This window comes from Camarhynchus parvulus, chromosome 3 (genome assembly GCF_901933205.1).
Source record: "Camarhynchus parvulus chromosome 3, STF_HiC, whole genome shotgun sequence".
NCBI classification, from domain to species: domain Eukaryota; kingdom Metazoa; phylum Chordata; class Aves; order Passeriformes; family Thraupidae; genus Camarhynchus; species Camarhynchus parvulus.
In genome coordinates, this window is record NC_044573.1 from 51037435 (window position 1) to 51057186 (window position 19752).

The window sequence follows — 19752 nt, forward strand, 5'->3', positions numbered from 1 at the left end:
TAAAAAGCTGAGATCCTGATAACAGAATCTGGGTAATTTCAGAAATATTTAGAAAATTCTGGAAAAATCTTACCAACTGTTTTACCACCAAGTGTTAGTTAATAAGTCCAAAACACAGTTGAATTATCATAGCCTTGTAATTCTCACCCACAAAAGTAAACCTGCTAAATAAATGGAATAGCAAGTTTGAGGTGTCTTGGATTGGATTGAATCTGGGCTGTTTAAAACAAAGTGGGCTACAACTAGATGTGTGTTTTTTTAAATATGGTGATCAAGGACAAAACTATATATTTCAATACATTTGCTATATTAAAGCATTAATATTATTTTTTCCCTATGGAAATAAGTTATATGTTGTCTTAAAGAAATATCCACTCAAAGCTATCAGATTTATGCAATATTAAATTAGTTATTTGATATTTGCAAGCATTGCAAATGAAATAAAAATCACTGTGCTAACTTCTTGTTTACATAATATGCCATGTTCTTTGGTTGATACATGTCTAATTTTTCACTGTATATGTCAATATCTATCTGGAATTATTCTTTCCAATTGAAAATTGTAATCTCAGGTAAAAAAAAAAATAGAAAAACATACAGTATATAGAACTACTAAGAAAAAGAATGTACTTTCATGTGCTAGGTACAGTTGCTACCAACAGTACACTTGGAATCCCACTTCATCAGTTATTTGTATAATAATAAAATAACTTAATCACAACCTTGTCAGTATTTTCCCTGGTGCTTAGTATGTCATTGCTTGTTCTTCTGTAAATTTCCAAACACTTCAGAAGGGTCAGAAGAGTGCCAAGACCCCCAAGCCCTTAGGAGTTCTTTAAGTCCTTGTTACCATCAAGAGCCTTGAAAAACAAGTACTGGCATGGGACTGTTTGAAGATCCCTGGAGTGCTTTAGGAGCTGGTTTACTGACCACCATGGCCTTTCTCTTGCTGGTCACATTCTGGAACATATTAAAAATTTCCCTTCTTCAAAATCAGATACACCGTTGTTTTTTTTCTGCATTTCCTGTGGAATTAAAATTGTCAAATTCCTCAGTCTTTCATTAAAAAAAAAAAAAATTGCATTATTGCCTTTTAGTGCAAATGTTTTTCTGTGCCTCATTATGCCATTAGTTTCTGGAACACATTGATGGAGATATTATGTCCATGTAAAGAAATAATTTCCCCATGGATGTCAACACTTCTCTTTCCTATATTTGCCATTTGTTTTCCTGGCGCTCATTGTATTCTCAAGTGTCTATAAACTTTTCTTTTGCTTAGTCTTCCAAACTCCCACCACTTTCATTCTCACTTACAATGTTTTCTATCAGCTTCCTTCCACCCTTACTCCCTCTGAGACTGATATGCGTTCATGTATTTCTCAGTGTTGAGCTGATTTTTGCTCAAAGGCTTAGCAAGTATTTGAGATGATCATGAAGGCTTTTTTTTTTGTTTTTGCTATTAAGACAGGAATTTATAATACAGCTGGGTATTCTTTGATTCAATTCTATTTCTTTACACAGCGAACACGAAGTCCTGTCTCCCAGAACACTGAGGAAGCATTTTTGTTGCTTACATCAGGTTCACACTGTAAGTGCTTCTTTGACTTTTTCATTGTTTTCCACCATACTCTAACCACCTAATTTTCACAGATAGCACTCAAAGCAATCCCCAGCTCATGTGTTTGCAGTCAGTTTTGTCTCTAGTCAGACATCATGGCCATTTCAGTTCTCACTTAACAAAGAGCTGTAATTGTGACGTGATTGCATTTACACCAAAGGTATAGCTGCTCTGGGCCAGCCAGCTTCTACTATAGCACCACAGCATCCCAGTTGTGTTACCACTCCTTGTTCTCTTCCCTTCATGGATTCCTCGCTTTTGTTCAGACATCATTTCCCTTCTGTTCCCTTTCTGGCACACTCCCATGCCAGCAATGAGACAACACAACCACCTCTCCTAGCTTGTGCCTCCCTCCAGCATGCACTCTTCTTCATGTCCTGGAGCACTGACATTCCCTTTCTTTACAAACAGACACTTTGAGATAAAGAAGGGGTTTGGCAAAAGGGCTACCTAAAAGAAATGTAAAAACAGTTTTAACTATGCCATTAGATAGACACTAAATTTATATTGCAATAACTTGTGAGATTCATTTGAAATCATTTTGTTTCAACAGTTCGCATTTCTCATGCTGTTCTTATCCCCTCTCTGCAAATCCAGAAATCCCTGGTGGTTCCTCTGAGAAAAAGTTATCTGGGAAGTGGTGATCCTCTGAGACACATGCTCCAGAGCTGAGACTTTCTGACAGCCATCAGGAAGCAGCCCAGTCCTATTAGCCAGGCCGTGGTAGTATTACAAAATGTGGAATATATTACATTGTCTTAAGAAAGGATTTTCTTTGTTTAATCTTCGAATACGTTCAAGCTTAATCAACAAGGGAGATTTAATCTGTGAAAACAGACAGCAGTTAACAAGCAAGCTCTAACTGATGTCCAAGTGTTAGAAAAACAAATCACTTGTTAGTAGAATTGCCTTGTTCACCAGGTTCACATTGTTTGCCAGGTTTAGAGCTTGACATCCTTCATCCATCTCAGACCCTGAGGGAGGTTAACAAAACTAGGGAAGAAGGATGCCCACTGGGAGTTGACACAAAGAATGTAGAATTTACAGGCCACAGGGCCATTTGGCAGAACTCACAAAATAAGGAAGAAACTAATAAGGCCACTCAGCTACTGTGCTGCAATCAGCTCCAACTGGGGAAAAGGCAATTCTGGCAGGGGGAAATCTTGACCACCAGCTCATGGACGAGTGACCCAAGAAACCAAGTGACTCAAATGAGAAAGACTAAACATGCTCACCAATTTGCAGCAGAAGCAAGAGAATCATTAACTAACAGAATACAGAAAACTAATTAATAAGAGAACTATTGTTCTCTTATTAAAAAACAAAGCAACCTTTGCTAAAATGTATAAATAATAAAGTGCTGATAATTGGGGTGCTTGATTTATGGAATACCCCCAAACATCCAGGCTCGCACAACTCTGAAATGAATAATCAATATCTCTCTCAAATCTGTATTTATTGGCTTGTTGCATACCGGATATCTAATCCAATTTTTGCAGACAACAGTTTTTGGGGATGAAGGGCAGAGGCCCAGAAGAAAAGGCACAGTTCAGCCCCCAAGGGCCTCACAGACCTTGGCAAGCCTTGGGGCAGACCGAGGAGAAGAAGTTTCAATCTGAGAAGGGATTTTACTTGCAGATGCACCTGCACAGACCACGTGCGCACGGCTCTCTGGGCTGGCCTGCCAAGGACAGGGAGGCAGAAGGGACGGGGAGGGCGTCACTGCTCAGCCCTGGGAGCAGTGCCAGGGAGCAGCCCCGACCGCCCCCAAGTCTCCAGCCCTTCCTCAGGGCTGCCGTGGGACGCATTTCAGGCACTAAGGGGCCACGCAGGTGGCGTTTGAGGCTGTAGGTCCCCATAGACGGAAAGACGGACGGACGCATGAATGAATGGATGGATGGATGGACGGACGGACGGAAGGACAGCCCCGCCCGCCCCCTCCTGGCCAGCAGGGGGCGCTCCCCGCGCCCGCCGCCCGCCCGCCCACGGCGCCCGAGACGGAAGCGGAAGCGGCGCGCGCCAGCCCCGGGAGCGAGCCGCGCGCCGCCGCCTCCGCCGCCGCCCGTGCCATGGCGGCTCCGGCGCTGCCCCCGCTGCCGCCGCAGCTCAAGAGCATCCAGCACCATCTGCGGACTGCGCAGGAGCTGGACAAGCGCGAGCCCGTGGTGGCGTACTACTGTGAGTGAGGAGGCGGCCGCGGCGCCATCCCGGCGGGCCCGGCCCGGCCGCCGCTGCACCGGGCGGAGCGCTCCTCCCCTGCCCGGGCGGGCGCGCGGCCCGCGGGATGCGCGGAGGCGCGGGGCCGGAGGGAAGCCCCACCTCTGGGCGGTGCGGGGTGGTCGCGGCAGCCCCACCCGCCTTTCCCCTGCTCCGTGCTTGCGGAGGTCCAGCCCCTCGGCGGCCGGAGCGCGTCCCGGCAGCCCCGCCGCCGGCTTGTACGCCACCGTGTAAAGCGGTCCTGATGGGACAGTCCTAATAAGCACGGCAAAAAAACAAAAAATAACCTTCAAGAAGTATTCCGGAGTTTTTTTTTTCTTCTGAAAACACCTCCCGTCGGTCCTGTGTAACCCTGAATAAGTATTTTGAGTTTGAGAGTCTTTGGTGCTGATAGAAGCTTTCGTTTTCTCCTCTGTGAGGCTTTGTCACTTTCTCGGAGTTCTCAAAGGGAATGGGTTGGTTTTTTCTGCTTCTTTCGCTGAAATGAGCGCAGCAAAACCTTACCGTAAAACTTGCAAATTAATATGTAGATTTTTCAAGCTGGTGTGACTTCTAAGCTAATGGTTGTCAGCATAGACTGTGAGCCTTTCTAAAAGACTTTGTATAGTGAATTAAGAAATACAAGCTTCCTGTTACTCTTAAATTCCTGTTACAGTTAAGCCACACTTGTAAACGGCCTAACACTAGCAGATCACCAGAAATGTACATTTATGTTGTTGACAACCCACCCTTAAAGGGAAGTTGGGTCATCACAGTATTGGTATTTTTATTGAGGTAGGAGGTCGTTCGAGGGGTTTACTTGGCTTGTCTTCAAGAAAAATGAAATAAAAAATAGATGTAGAACTCGTGGTTTTTCTTTGTGAGGTGGTCTTAATTTAGATGAATGAGTCAGTGAAATTCAGTTTTCAGATAGCTCTGAACAAATTGTCATCTGAGTGACAGAAGAATAATTTTACCTTTTCTGTTGTACACAGGAATAGTGTGCTAACATGAAAAAGTGCAACCAGGAAGGTGGGGTAGCCGCATAGTAGAACACTGGATGTTCTCACTAGTACTCACTCTTTATTTACTGGAAAAACACAGGACAAGTGACACTGTATGGCGGGAAGCAGCAGCTAGGTCGAGTTGCACTGAGGGGTTTTTTGTTTGTTTTTCTTTATTTCTTTGGATTTTTCTGTCAGATGTAGCACGCTGACTGGCTGTACGAGAAAAAGACATGCATTAGTGTAGGTGATAAAATACAAGTCTATTTTAAACCAGAAATGTTTTAGTGTACAGTCTCTACTCTTTTTTTGTCTTTTGCATTCTGAAACTTACGTCTTAGTTTTCTGTAAAGTCATTTGCCTTGTCTGTCCTAAGTAATCTGAAAATTTTATTTTTTCATCTGAGTACTTCAACACATCTGGTTCATTACTGAATATAGCAAAGACTGTATTCTAGAGGTATCTGTTTCATTACAGTATTATGTAAAGTAAAAAGCACTGACACCTCTTTTTCAAGTTAGGTCTTGCTCTGATCCTTTGTTTTTTTACATACACAAAGGGGAAGAGTGTGTTTTCACCAGTGTTCCAGTGATGACACTTACTTCCTCCTGTGGTGGATGAGTCTGTCTGGATTGAAGAAAATGCAGTACTCGTGCCCCATAGCTGGGTTTTTCTTCTTCATTTAGTTCTGGCTTTGAAGCAAAAGTAAGGTTTATGAAACATTAATTTTTAACATCATGGATTTGGCATAATTAGATGGAATCCCAAAGTATTAATTATTAATATTGCTACTATAAAAAAATGTACTTTATATACTCCTAGCATGCTATGAATAGTAAAAGCCTTACTAAAAAGATAGATTTTTAGAAGTGTAGAGCAGGTGTTACAAAAACATTTCAGGATTCCTTTCAGATAATGTTTTGAAAGCCATGCGGATTTATGTAGGGTTAAAGTAACGCTTTTCATTAGAGGCTTCACTGGAAAAAATGAGCATCTCTTTGTGGAGCCTTTGAAATGGGTTTCAGAGGAGCTCTATGCATTTTATATAATGTATTGTGTGGAAGGAATAGAGTGAGGAAAACTCTTGTGTGTGCTAGATTGTGTGGTGTTCTGTGAGCTGGTGCTTCTCCAGCAGCCTCATCTGAGGCACGTGTCTGGCACCCTGCGTGTCCCAGGAGCAGGGAGCTGCTGTGGCCTGTGCCTGGCACCCTGTGTGTCCCAGGAGCAGGGAGCTGCTGTGGCCTGTGCCTGGCACCCTGCGTGTCCCAGGAGCAGGGAGCTGCTGTGGCCTGTGCCTGGCACCCTGCGTGTCCCAGGAGCAGGGAGCTGCTGTGGCCTGTGCCTGGCACCCTGCGTGTCCCAGGAGCAGGGAGCTGCTGTGGCCTGTGCCTGGCACCCTGCGTGTCCCAGGAGCAGGGAGCTGCTGTGGCCTGTGCCTGGCACCCTGCGTGTCCCAGGAGCAGGGGGCTGGTGAGGCACAGCAGAGTGCACCCTGTGTTGTTGAAAGGCCGTGTTCCATCACAAAGCTGCTTATGCAGCCACTCTGTGAAGGGGATCATTGGTTAGCTAGTGGATGTAGCCATCATTCTGAACAGTGATGTGTTTATAGCTTTGGAATGTTGCCATAAGTGGGTCATACCCAGATAAAAGCTTCAGTCACAGTATTATTAATGTTGCCATGGCACAGTAGTTTGTAGTATGGGCATCTGTATGCTAGGTTTTAATTTATGTTAATTTTAGTTAAATTGCATTTTTATATGTCTAACAATAAGAGCTGTATTAATGTGTAATAATGTGTTATTAATAATAATAATAACGCAAATTAATTTGAGGATCGGATGCAAGTGGACTCTGGCAAGACGTGTTTGCAACATAAAATATTGCTTTCTATAGTTTACAATAAAATTTTCCAAGAAACTACTTACTGCTTTTGTTAATGTTTTTGTCTCTCATCATAGATGCTGTTAGGTGCACTCTTAAAGCTGGAAAGTTATGTGACAATTACATCATTTATTTGCCTTCTCTTTTTCTCTTGTGTTGTAGTGCATTTTGAGCATTAAGCTAGCATAAATCAGAATGCCACCTAAAGAAAATGTTGTAGTCCTTCTCTAGCTTCTCATTCCCAACCCTGGACTGCTTTAGAAGCAAATGTTGATGTAATTGTATGATGAAAGACAATAATAAGCTATTTTTCAGCCAGGCCAATTCACTGCTGCCTAAACAGCTGTGTTCCCATACAGACAAAGAGAAGGAACAAGACGCAGTGGCTGGGGGCAAAGGCAGGACTCCTGCTTTTTTGGTATTGCTGACATATGTTGATTTACAGAAACTGTAATTTAATTAACATTAATCTCTTTTACACAATATAAATAGCTACAGCAGGGATTATTTGTCTTTTTCAACTGCCGCATAATTTTCCACATGAAAAGTAAAATGTTGAACATTGATGTTCTTGTACACTCTGACACAACACTTCTTGTTGTGGTACTTCCACATTGCAAAAACTTAAAAACTGGTTTGTTGCTGGTAATCCTGTGTAATCCTTACAAAACCTTCATTCTTAACCTTCTTTTTTTACGTATTCAGATTCAAAGCAGAATATGATCCGTAGCTTTATATGCTGTGTGTGTACCGTTACCTTTTTAGCCCAATCTGTTGTTAGTAGATGGGTGTAATTGATTGAAGTAATTAAAATATTTTTTTTCCTGCCAGTGTGCACATAAATTCACATGGTTGCAACATTTCTTCTACCTGGAACACAGCCTGTAGAGAAATAAAGAAACCAGGTTTATTTTTAAAAAATTTTTAGTAGGACATGATCTCACAAAATAATTCTCCTTTTAAAGAGATTAGACACTTAATGGTTAATGTAAGTATCCAGTACTCTACTAATCTACCACCTTATTTTAAAATGGTTTCCTCCCCATAAGATTTTTTTTTCATTTTTGTATTATTTGTTAATCATTGTCATTAAGTATGTAGCTATTTCAGGTCCATTAAAGGTCAGCTTATACCTGAAAAGTGTGCTACATTGGTTGTCTAGCAAAGGGCAAATATGTGATTGGTAGTCAATAAAATAACTTTTTATGTTAAAAACTTACTTGAGTCTAACTGTTTGACTACTTTGACATGTTATTTTGCAGACACAAGGAGGCAGGCTCTGATAAAAAAATCTCTGGCCTGTAATAACTGAAGAAATCTTGTCTCCAACTGTGGCATAAGCAGTTGGACTGATGAGTTGTTTTGTTAGTTTTTTTTACACATTGCAAGGTTTTAGAGGTAACCGTATCTTCCAAAAACTTAAAGTTTAGAGTTAAAAGCAAGATTTTTATTAATGGCTGTTGTTTCAGCCTTCCTGTTGCATTGTTAATCCTTTTGCAGAAATGTATGGTATCTGTATTTACTGAACATTAAAGTTCTAATTCTAAAGTGTTGAGAGAATGCCAGTGAGTTGCCACAAAAGGACTGATGTTTCATGAACAGTATTTGGATAATCAATGAATTCATGTGAGAAATTATGTTTCTAGTAACTTTCAAAAAGCAAAGTGTGGTGATTTTTGCTTTACAGTCTACTAAACATCAGAAAAAAATAATGTAAGATCAGTAGATATGATCTATATCAAAGAGGCATGAAAAAATCTTCAGTTTTTAATTCTTGAGATGGAAAAGCATCAGAGAAATGCTTCCAGGCTCTTGTATTAACATTTGTGGTTTTCTGAAATCAAGCAAGAGAGAAAAGCAAGAGACAACTTTTATTCCACAACTAGTTGACAACCTCTTGAACCAAAAGTCATTCAGCTTTTAACAGACATATCCATCTGTTAAATGTGACTGGCTTGTCACTTTCAAGTGTAGTCAGACACCTGTGAAACAAGCTTCTCTCTGCATACAAATTATGAGATTTTAAGTATTATTATAATTTAATTTTTATTATTATTATAATTTAATATTATTATTACAAAAAAAAGGACTGTGAAGTTCATGCCCACACTAAGAATTTGGGAAATATAGTTACTGTGCAATTTTACAACTGAAATAACATTATATTTTACCAGTTCTTATCCTTTACATATCCAATTAGTCCTTCTTAATAGGAATAACTAATAATGGTCAAATATTTTAATTGAGCTTTTAAATTATTCAATTTTTTATTGTATCTTGGTGCCTTCTGAATGATTAATTTAGAAGATGCATGTAATTAAGAAGTATTAATAAAATTAAAAGTAACTGGTATTTGCTGTATTTGGAGAGATTCAGCACATGCTTAGTGACCTCACTTCTACTGGGACATTGTGGAATTCAAATGCATGAAAAAATGTGCTTGTAGAGTTCTATATCTAATATGATCAAATCCCTGAGCTTTCCAGTTTAAATATTAATCTTTTTTACTAGTTTTATATAATGCATTTGTAAAAGTACATTTTCCATATTCTCATATTCTCATATTGCTGGTGGCAGAAAACTATTTTGTGGGCTACTAATACAACAAATGTTTTAAAGGCTTGCATACAGAAGAATAGATTTAATCTGTTCTTTACTTAGGGTAAGTTAATATGTGTAAGTCAGATATTTAAGTAAATACCAGTTTCATAGTGTACTGTCTCAATTCTGCTCTGAGTATAAGCTAAAAATTTTTCTCAATTTAAACTTTTCCCTTTGCTTTCTATTTTTTTTTTCTGTTTTCAGTCTGTTTGTTGGCTCTGATTATTTCAAAGATTTGTAACTGGGGAAGATTGTGCTTGTAAAACTGCTTTGTCTGCGGAGACAGAAAAACTAAAAAAGTGGGGGGAATAATGAAGATAATTGTATAAACTCCACAATCCTTAAAGCAGCCTGTGGGTAGTGGCAAAAATTAGGATGGTATTAACTGTTGTGTAGTATTTTCGGCTTTGCTTTGATTACATAGGTAATATGTTAAAATAATCTGTTCTAACAGAGAATGAGAACGTATAGAACAAGTGTACTTCAGAGATTGAAATCTTTTCTGAGTTACATATATTTGTGTTAAGCTCCTAAACTTCACTTGTATAGTGTAAATATACTAAGGTGTGTTGTTCCATCATACAATTCATCATTTCTTTTTCTATATATGTTTTTTACTCTACTTCTCTGGAAGTAGAATTAACAACTGTCTTTTCCTGCCTGAGGTATGCTTTTGCCTTTGAAGGAGGGATGCATCAACATCAACATTCTGATTTGCAGAATCACAAAACTGTTGAGGTTGGAGGCCTTTGTACATCACCTCGTGCAATGCCCTGCTCAGAGCATAATCACTGGGGCAGGTTGGTCAGGACTGTCTGCAGGCAGTTTTGGAACATCCCCAGGCATGGCGACTCTACGACTGCTGAGAGCAACTTGTTCCAGTGTGTGATTACCCAGACAGTAGAAAATTTTTCTTATGTTTAAATGGGATTTCTTGTATTTCATTTTGAGCCCATTGCCTCTCGTCCTGTCACTGGACACCACTGAGAAGGCTCTGGCTTTATCACTCGCCACTGCTCCCCTCCTCTCATCAGGTATTTAGACAGTGATAAGACCCTCTTTGCTTTTCCAGAGTTAGACAATCTGAGCTCTGCCTCTCCTGGTGTGACATGTCCCTAGCCTTTCATCAGCCTTGTGGCCCTTCCCATGTCTCGTACTGAGAGCCCAGGGCTGCAGGTGTGGCACACCAGTGCTGAGTAGAATGGAAAGATCACTTGCCTCAACCTGCTGGCAACACTTCTAATTCACCTGTGGATGCTGGTAGCCAGTAAGGTCAGGAGTACAATTTGGAAGCTCATCTCCTGGTCATCTAGGGTGCTTTGGTTCACCTCACAGAGTAGTTTAAACACGTGAAATACGCTTCTTCCAGTTTAAACTAAACAAGAGGATGTTTCAGATTTGTGCTCTAATCACTAAAAGCTGTTTTATCCTCATGACTTGACCACAACTAATCCAGCATAGCTGCCTTCTCCTCTTTTTGCATTCTAGAGATTTCAATTGCTATAAATCCTATGTTTAATGTAGTTTTTATGTTTTATTTGGAAATGCTTTATTTTCTTTATTTAACTGTAGAGACCAGCTTTTAAAAATATGCATAGTTTAATTATTGTAGGAAAGCTAAGAAGCTTATGAATTGTACATATAACTCTAACTCAAATTTTAGAAGAGCAAAATAAGTCCTTAAACCAGACAGAAGTGTGACAGTGTAGAATACAATCATTTCCTGAGATTCATAGTAGGTATTGCTATGTTATTTGTTTTGTCATCTAACCTTCATAGTTACAAGTTGTGTTTGTCATTGGAAATTTTGTTTTGCCTATTTAGCTTGTCTATAATATGCTATTATTTTTATTATTATTAAAATGAATTGTAAGGGGATTTAGCTGAACTTTCAGGAGTTTTAAGAGGCATTTGAGATCATTTTGTCTTAATAAAATTTGTCTAGCATGTAACATACTATACTGTTACCCACTCATTTTCTTCAGTAAGATTTAGAATACTGTAGAAGAATCTGGGAGGCAAGAGGGTCATGATGCTATCTTCTTTTGAGTTTCTTAATTATATTTTTGTAGTCTTCATTTCCCCCACTTTTTCATTATATATTTTTTTTCTTACAGGTTTCCCTAAGTTAATTTTACTTGAAAATAAGTATTTGAAAGTAATTTGGTTTCTCTGGAATGTTTTAGATTTTCATTTGATGCTGCCCGCCTAATGTCTTGTCTTTTGCAAGTTTCCTGTGGCATCATGTAATGAAGAGACAGTACAGTGTAAGACCTTCCAAGTTTGTTTATCAGTATGTTAAATCTATTTCTAAAAGTCCTTGAATTCAGACAGCTTGGACTTAGCCATGTAGAAATACATTTATGACCTGCATGCAGAAATTACATGATTGAAATATGACACACTAATGTTTATGAGAGCAAGAGCATTTTTATATGAAAATGTTTCCAGTAGTTTTGGATTTTAGTAGAATCCAATTTAATGTCTTTGTGCCCTTTGCTTCCCTCATTTAAATTCCAGCTGTTGGATTCCTGTACCAAGCATTTAACAAACATTTTTCTGTCAGTGGTTTGACAAAGGGATGTAGAATATGAATGAGTAATAAATTACGGCCTGGTAAAGCTTTCATCCCTTAATCAGAATCAAAATATCACTAAAATTTATTGCAATGTTATAAAAAATATTTCAGTTGCTAATTTATTTTCTATGCTAGAGAATTAAATACACACAGGAAAAAATAAGTATAATCTTTTGATCATGTTAGACCAGGAAAAAGAAAGATGGGTAGTAGGACAGAATTTAGAAGATAGAGAATAAACCTATTGTGCATGCTTGCTGGCTGGAACTTTTGTTCTCCGGTATTTTTTACTTGGCACAAATTTAGTTTAAAATGGGAGTGAGGGGAGTTTCAGTTGTTATCCAAACATAAATCTGGAGTAACTTACTGTGTATGGGGAATGAATGTCTGGCACATACTAGAGACGAAATACTTGCTCTGAAATTGTGCTGTGTATTAGCAAAGGAAAAATAACATGGTATTACGTGATATAAATAAAGGCAGAGAAGTTTCTGTAAAACTCACTGTATAATTCCAGCCAGCACACCCACACTTAGTATTTACTGAACAAAGATTAAGAGCAGCAAATCAAGATGTATATTTTGTAGTTGTCTTGGCAAAACATTTCTGTGAGAATGATTACTTGCCAAGTCTTTATGAATTTGAAGATAAATGTCCTGTCTACAAACTCTGAGCAAACTCTCTTAGTTAATAATTGGCAGAACAGTTGTGTCTTTGTGTGTGAAATTACAAGTGACTTTAGCTCTACTTCTGATGTTATTTAATATTTAAACATTAGTTGTCTCTAGCCTCCTTTACCTCCTTAGTACTTTAATTTCTGCACATACAGTACTACTTTGTTGGCCACATAAAAGTCTTTTTTGCTACTTAGTTTGAATAGAGAGGGGCAAAAAATAGTTGTATCTATTATAAAACTGAGTGCATAAAACAAAAAAGAGGAATAAGTTCATTCATCTGTTTGATCCCAGATATTCCAGATCTTAATCGTAAATAGTGAAGAGAGATAAAAAATACAGGTCACTTAATTCCAAGATTTTCTACATTCTTCATATACATTTAGGCTTTGAAACTTGAAAATCTTTGCAGCTACATTGTATGGTTTTAGTTTTCTTTGACATCAACATTTTCAGCTTGGCTGTTCACAGAGGATTTTCTTTTATTAGAAGTTCCTAAACAAATGCTTCCTCTAAGTCAAGTTTTTTAGTTTTAAGAGTGTGTCACTGGTCATTAGGGACATGCACTTTAAACATTTTGTTCAATGTTTAGAGAAGTTCTGAAGAGAAAACCAAAATGATTTTGATGTAAAATGGCCTTTCAAGTGTCATGTTCTATAAGGTAAAACAATGCATTTGTAAAACGTAATACGGTGAGCATTTCTTTTGTGGCATCTGTACTGTTTGGGAGATTACTTTCCACCTATTAGAAATTGAACCACTTCCATTGAAGCAAAAGTTTTGTGACTTAGCAAACAGTAATAATTCTGTCCTTTGCTTTTGCAATATTACAGAAATCAGAACAGCTGTATTTAATGGAATGCAAATTATTTGTTTTCTTTTGGATGTGGGGAAAGGGGGCAGCTGAACTCATGTCGCTGTTGAATTTCTTAGTGGAGCTCCTGGAGGTGGTAAACTTTTGGCCTCTCGCTTATGAGTTATTTGCTACTGAGATTTCATGTCAACGTAAACATGGAGGACAGTTCTTTGACCTAGTTTAAAATTTGACTGATGATATTAACAAAGGAAAGCTGCTAAAAATTTAGTAATGAGGTGCATTTGCCCGTTTGCTGCCAATTAGGCAGGAAAAGGACATTAATATATTTACTTCACTAGGTGAAAACATATTTTTCAGTTACAATCACGTTTTTACAATAAGTAATACTTGTGTGATCAAGCACACCCAAAAGATATGCAAGAGAACACCTTAACTGGCAAAAGTAGTAGTGTCAAAACCAACAGTCTTACAGATAGCCTTCTTGTAGAATACTTGGGACATTTCAAAATTAGAGCAGAGAGGATAACAGAAAACACAGAAGTGGAAGAACTTGTATTTGGAAATAAATTAATTTCTTTTCCTTATGAATATGTATAGTAATACTCAAAAATGGAAAAAGTATAACTAGTGGATGCTTTTTCCTGTTGTCAGCAGTAAGGCAAAGGATTGCTTACTGTTTTCAGATTCACTCCCATATTGCTTTTCATACAGATAATTTCAAAAGCAAAAATTTAAAACATTAAAAGGTTCTTATATTTATTTCAGTATTGTCTTACAAGATAAATACCAATTTATTTCCTCCTCTTCCTATTTTGGTTTTTTTTTCATAGAAATCTGTAATCCATTCAGTTTTTCAACTACTTCACCTTCTGTTTGTTTGGTAAATTTAATGATAGAGGTTTTCAGTCCCAAAGTTTTACTTTTGACTAGAGCAGCACTGAGTAAAGCAGTAAGTGTACCTAAATATACTTGTCAACATTCTGTGTGTCACTGATGAGATTCAAACTGGTAGAGTGTACTTTTCTTCTGTTTCTTCAGTTCATCAACTGAAACTGATGTTTGTGGAGATTTTGACTGGTTGGGTCTGTTTTGCATTTCCTGACCTAAAGGTTGTGTCATCTTTCATTGCAATCAGGTTTTATCAGTGTTTTATCAATAGCATCTGAGCCAAGACTACCTCTTGGCTCTGATTGCTACTAGGTAGTGCTGCTGTGTCAGTAGTTTTCACAGACATCGTGCTCTTTCTTGATCACCACTTACTTGACAAAAAAGGAATAGCTTTTGTCCTTATCTCAACGATGGCCTCATCAGAGGCCTGCCTCTGGGCTAGTTAGTCCTTCTTTCAAACATATAAATCTATGTGAAGAAGTGAGCATGCAAAAATTCCAGACTTCAAAAGCTGTTAAGGATCACAGTAGACTCCCTTGTTAGGATAACTCAAGTATGCTTTGACCTTTTGCTAGTTAATAAGATCTTTCAGGAAATCTTAAGAATTTCTGTCGGTGGTGATACAAATTGGGACTTGGTGGCTCCATGTGGTAACTGTCTACTGTGGTCAGTTGTGTGGCACCGAAATGTAATTGCTGTGACAAGTGGAACACATTTAATCTTGTCTCAGGTGACATCAATAGTCTGCCTCTAGGTTGCCTCTGTTCCTGTTATCTTGGAGCTGCTGCTGCTGCGAGAGCACCTTTACTCTTTCTTGACAGTCTGTGCTTTGGATAATAGTACTTTGATTTTTAACAACCTAGGAGCCTTGGGTACCTTGGTCCTAGAATCTTTTGTTAGGAGGAAGGTGTTGGTGGGGAAGATTGTTTGGTGTCACCCACAGTGTAAACTTACATATGGACAAGAAAGACATTTTTCTTGTTTCTGTAACTATTGTTCTCTGACATGTGATTTCTGTGTGTTCAAGAGTTGTTCTGCATTTGTGCATTTGAGTGCCTGAAGGAGTCCTAAAGTCTTTCTCAGCTGCTGAAATCCTAAGAGGGGAGAGGGCTGGTTTTTCAGGGCTTTATACAGAGCGTGCAGATGTCTCAGTCAAGTAAATACGCCCCTTGGGATATTAGTGAAGGAAGCATTATCTGGCTTTCACAATTTAAATGGATGTATTTGGAATGAGAGTGGACAAACCTACATAGAGGTAACACAAGAGTAACAGTTACAGTGTAGAAGATCTTTTAATTTTTAAACTGATCAAGGCTAAAGACATTTTCAAGATCGATTTATATGGAAACAGAGTTCTTTTTATGTAAATGAATTATGTGAAGATGCATACTTCAGCAAGTAAGGTAAATCTATATCCCGTAATGAACAAATGTATTTTGAATTTGTCACCCTAATTCCTGTCAGTCTAGAATAAATTTATTTGCCTCTGAAAATATCTGGTTTTGGCATTCATCAAAAAGAAATAACTGATCTAGATGGCTCATAGGTTTAGCAACCTTATGTTAATTCTTAAGTTTTATATTGTTAAATTATACCATGAAATGGGTTCAGGGGAGCTTACAATCAAGTATGTACTTAAAAATCAGTTTAATTGAAGACTGTGAATTAGCTCCTTGTCATGTGATGATGGTATTTTAATTGATGACTGTTTTTAATATTAATTTTAGTGCCTTAGATGCAGTTCTGTCTCTCTGTGTTTGACTGTCTTTGAAATCTAATTTCAGCCTTATATGTGCTAGTTTTATAATGTTTAACATTAACATGTCAGCATCCTGAAGATAAATTAGGTGGGCTTAAGAGTACCCTTATCAGTAATTAGCTTAATAGTAATGTTGTCACTTGATGAAACCTACATAGAAATTCTTTCATTTGTTATGGTCAAGTATTGTAGTTGTTCTTAAGTTTTTACTAATTCCTTTAGTTTTGTTCAGGACTTTCACTTGGTTGTTCTTTACTGAAACTTGGATAAAAAGATGCTAGGTCCTTCTATACATTGTAATAGTAAAAATAGAGAGGCACTGGAGAGCACAAGTATTTTTTTTTCAGGGAGAGTGTCTTTAAATGGATAGGCAACCCAACAGCTTTAACATTCAAAAATAAGTGAGCTTTGGAGTCCCAAATAAGGAATGTATGCTTAGTCTGGTTTGAACACTCAGTTGCATATAAAATAGGAAATACTACTTTAAAAATCCAGAAAAGTTAGTTAAATTATGGCACTCACCAGCAGAATCTAAGTTTTGTAGAAAGAGATCAAATTTTATTAGACAAATTGCTAATAGATGGAAAAGGCAGACGAGCTTGTGAGTATAAAATGTTTTCTTCTGCAGCAAGCATCAGGATAAGTCCAATGTGATAGCAATTGTGTTGTATTCATGTTTACTGAGGTAATTTGAAGGGAGAACATTCTCTCTTCATAGTGGATGAAGAGGTGCTTGGGAGGAACGAGATGCTGAAGCTATGAGGCAAGTTAGGATTGCTTGCAAGAAGGACATGGGGTATTCCATAATAATTACCTCATGACAATATTTGGTGGAGTTACAGCTTTTGACTCTTAAACTCTACATTTGAAAGTGTTTTGTAGGACTGCCTTAAGAGTCAGAAGTGAGAGAGGAATATTTTTTTTTTGTGGGAAATGTTCTGCATTTGATTACTGAATGTTTCTGGCTGTTTTCCCTTCTCTGTGTGTGTTAATCCTAGCAAATAATGCTTGCTCGTGTTAGCTCACAGTTTCATGAAGCCTATAAAGTTCTGCCGTGTGCAAATCTAAAACTCACAGTTTTTTGGTAGTAAAAAGATAATTTTTAATCGGAAGATGTTAATCATTCATGTTCAAGATCTTACTAAAAACTGGCAACTCTACTTGGAGGGGAAGTTTGATAAAGTCTGTCTTGCCTGATGTAAAGATCAGGTTAGTGTAAAGATCAGTGTTTGATGCTATGTATGCACATACATGGAGATAATAGGTCCTTAGTACCATTTGCTCAAGGCTTTTAAGGATAACTGGCTCCTGTTACATGAAGTTCCATTTATATCCATACACTCTCTCAAATCACTTCAAAGTTCCTATTTGGGTGAGTTGCAAGTGAGGGTGGTGGTAGTTTATAAAAGCACTTGATATTGCATAACAGTGGTACAAACATAAGTTTAAAATGAACAGGAATAGTAATTGGGGGAAAATAAAATGTAAATCTCCCCAAACTATCTCCTAGTATCTCTGCAAGGCCAAACCTTACATTTTGCTGTCACTGCACACTAGTACTGGAGTCAGTATATGGTTAAATCATGAGTTTGACTTTCATGTGTATGGGGGTGCATTGCATTGTTTGCTTAAGGGTTCTGCCTTAGATAATGACTTTCAGTGTTTTTTGTGTGTTTTGTATCATTTCAAGGTCGTTTGTATGCAATGCAGACAGGGATGAAGATTGACAGTAAAACGCCAGAATGCCGTAAATTTTTATCCAAACTTATGGATCAGTTGGAAGCTGTAAGTAGAATTTATTGCTTTCCTCAAAAATTATCATAATATTAATCTAACTTTTTATTTAAATTTCTGGAAATACTGTCTCCTCTGCAGCTATTCTGCATGCAAGCAAACTGCATGAACTTCAGTTGTATGCAATAAATTGCAGAAGGATTGGAAGGAGATAAAACTCTATGTGTGTATGCATGCACAAACATAATTGAAATTTTGCCGTAAGATTTTGTGTAGACACAATAAATTAAAATGATTTATTTATACATGTTCTCATGACAAATCATAATTCATTAGGAAGTTAATGCAGGTGTTCTAGAAGACTTTTTAAAATTCATTTGCCTTTGATTTCTTGAAGTCTGTACAGTTATTTTCACTGCTGTAGGACTTAATAGCTTAGTCCTGGGATGCTTTTGAAATCTTTAACCTAAACTGTTGTATCCAGGGATACAACCTAAACTGTTGTATCCAGGGAGATTTTAAAAATACTCTTTAAAAGACAAAGATACTTCTGATTGTATCCTGTGTTAGAGATTGGGGATTTTATTTTATAAATTCTTGTAAGTACTGTCTATTCTGTGTGGGTAAGGGATAGCTGTGCCATGCTCTTCTGAGTGGACCTGATACTAATTAAAAGCCTCAAGTAGAAGAGAGTTTAAGAAAGGTAAAGTTGTGGTATAGATGGTCAGTTTAAGTTCCAGGAGTTGTTTATGTTCATACCCTGTAGTTTTCAGTGTTCTCAAAGGAGGAAGTTTGTTGATTCTAAGGTGTAAGTGCTCATTTGGAAGCAGAAAGTAGTGTTGAAAAATGAAGCAGCAGTTCTTTTTTTGTTCAGTATCAGTGATTCCATCCAAAGTCTAGCAGTGCCTGAAGAGTTTGTGTGGAACTAGTATAACAGCCTTCACTTATGAAAATGGATCGCTTGCCCAGAGAAGTATTCAAGGCCAGGTTGGATAGGTCCTGAGCAACCTCTTCTAATGAATGGCATCCCTGCTCACAGCAGGGGAGTTGGAATTAGATAACCCTTAAGGTCCTTTCCAATCCAAACCATTCTGTGATTCTTCAGAAAAAAAAAATGAAACATGAACCATTTGTCTTCTTTTTTTCATGACTTGTACTTCTTGCTTTTTTATCACTGATTTTTTGCAATGGAAAATTCAGTGTACAGTGACTTTTTGGTGTGTTATTTCATCAGATTTTGACATCTTTAGTAGGAGTGGGGTTTGTGTTCAAAGGGAGAGAGAGATAGCAGGAGAAGTGAGATTAAAACTCAAAAGGATTTTGCTGTTCATTCCTAAGAAATGTTGGGATTTGCTGGGGTACTTGTGGTACTGCAGCAGTTTATCTGCAGCATTCAGTTAGCCCTTCTGTTTCAAAATTGAAAAGAGTAAAAAAGCAGCAAAAATCTATAGTTTCACCTTTTGGTTACTGGTAAGTTTGTCTGTGTGACAACTTATGCATAGGTAATGAATATTACTCTGTGTATCCGGGTGGGTGAAGGATGGAGAGAGCACTCCTAGTCAAGTTTAATAGAGCACTTTTGGGGCTAAGAAGTTGGGGTTTATGGAAAAGCTTCTGCTGTAATTTAGGAGCTGCTGTTTCAGGTCTGCCCATAACCACCAGGGGGCGCAGAGGGGTGCGGTTTAATTTTTTTTACGATTAAGCCTAAATGCCTTGAGTTTTAGGTTGAAATTTTGTATCAATGTTTAAAACAACAGTACTGCTGTATTGAATCACAGATTGTGTGAAGGATAATTTCAACAGTAAACGGCTTGGTTAACTTTAGTACTTTTAGAAGTGTATGTAACAGTGTCAGTTGTGTGTTCGAAATAATTGAGCATCAGATCAAGTATAGTAATCAGTTCTTTTCTGAGTGTGAGGTATACAGATAGGTTAGGGAAATATATGTGTGTACAAACAGTTCCCTTCCTGAGTTAGCTTCAGTGTCTCAGTGTTTCATTTG

The 19752-nt window shown here is 37.9% G+C and overlaps 1 protein-coding gene across 2 annotated transcripts in view; it reads left to right on the top strand.

The window, feature by feature from the left end:
• The first annotated feature begins 3637 nt into the window (after positions 1–3637).
• Positions 3638–19752, top strand: part of VTA1 (vesicle trafficking 1) — a 38844-nt gene continuing 22729 nt past the window's right edge. For both annotated transcript variants that reach the window (XM_030944832.1, XM_030944833.1), the window contains exons 1-2: positions 3638–3796; positions 17707–17801. In XM_030944832.1, coding sequence (XP_030800692.1) covers positions 3688–3796; positions 17707–17801 — 204 coding nt within the window. In that variant the 5' untranslated portion in view covers positions 3638–3687. The remainder of the gene's footprint in view (positions 3797–17706; positions 17802–19752) is intronic.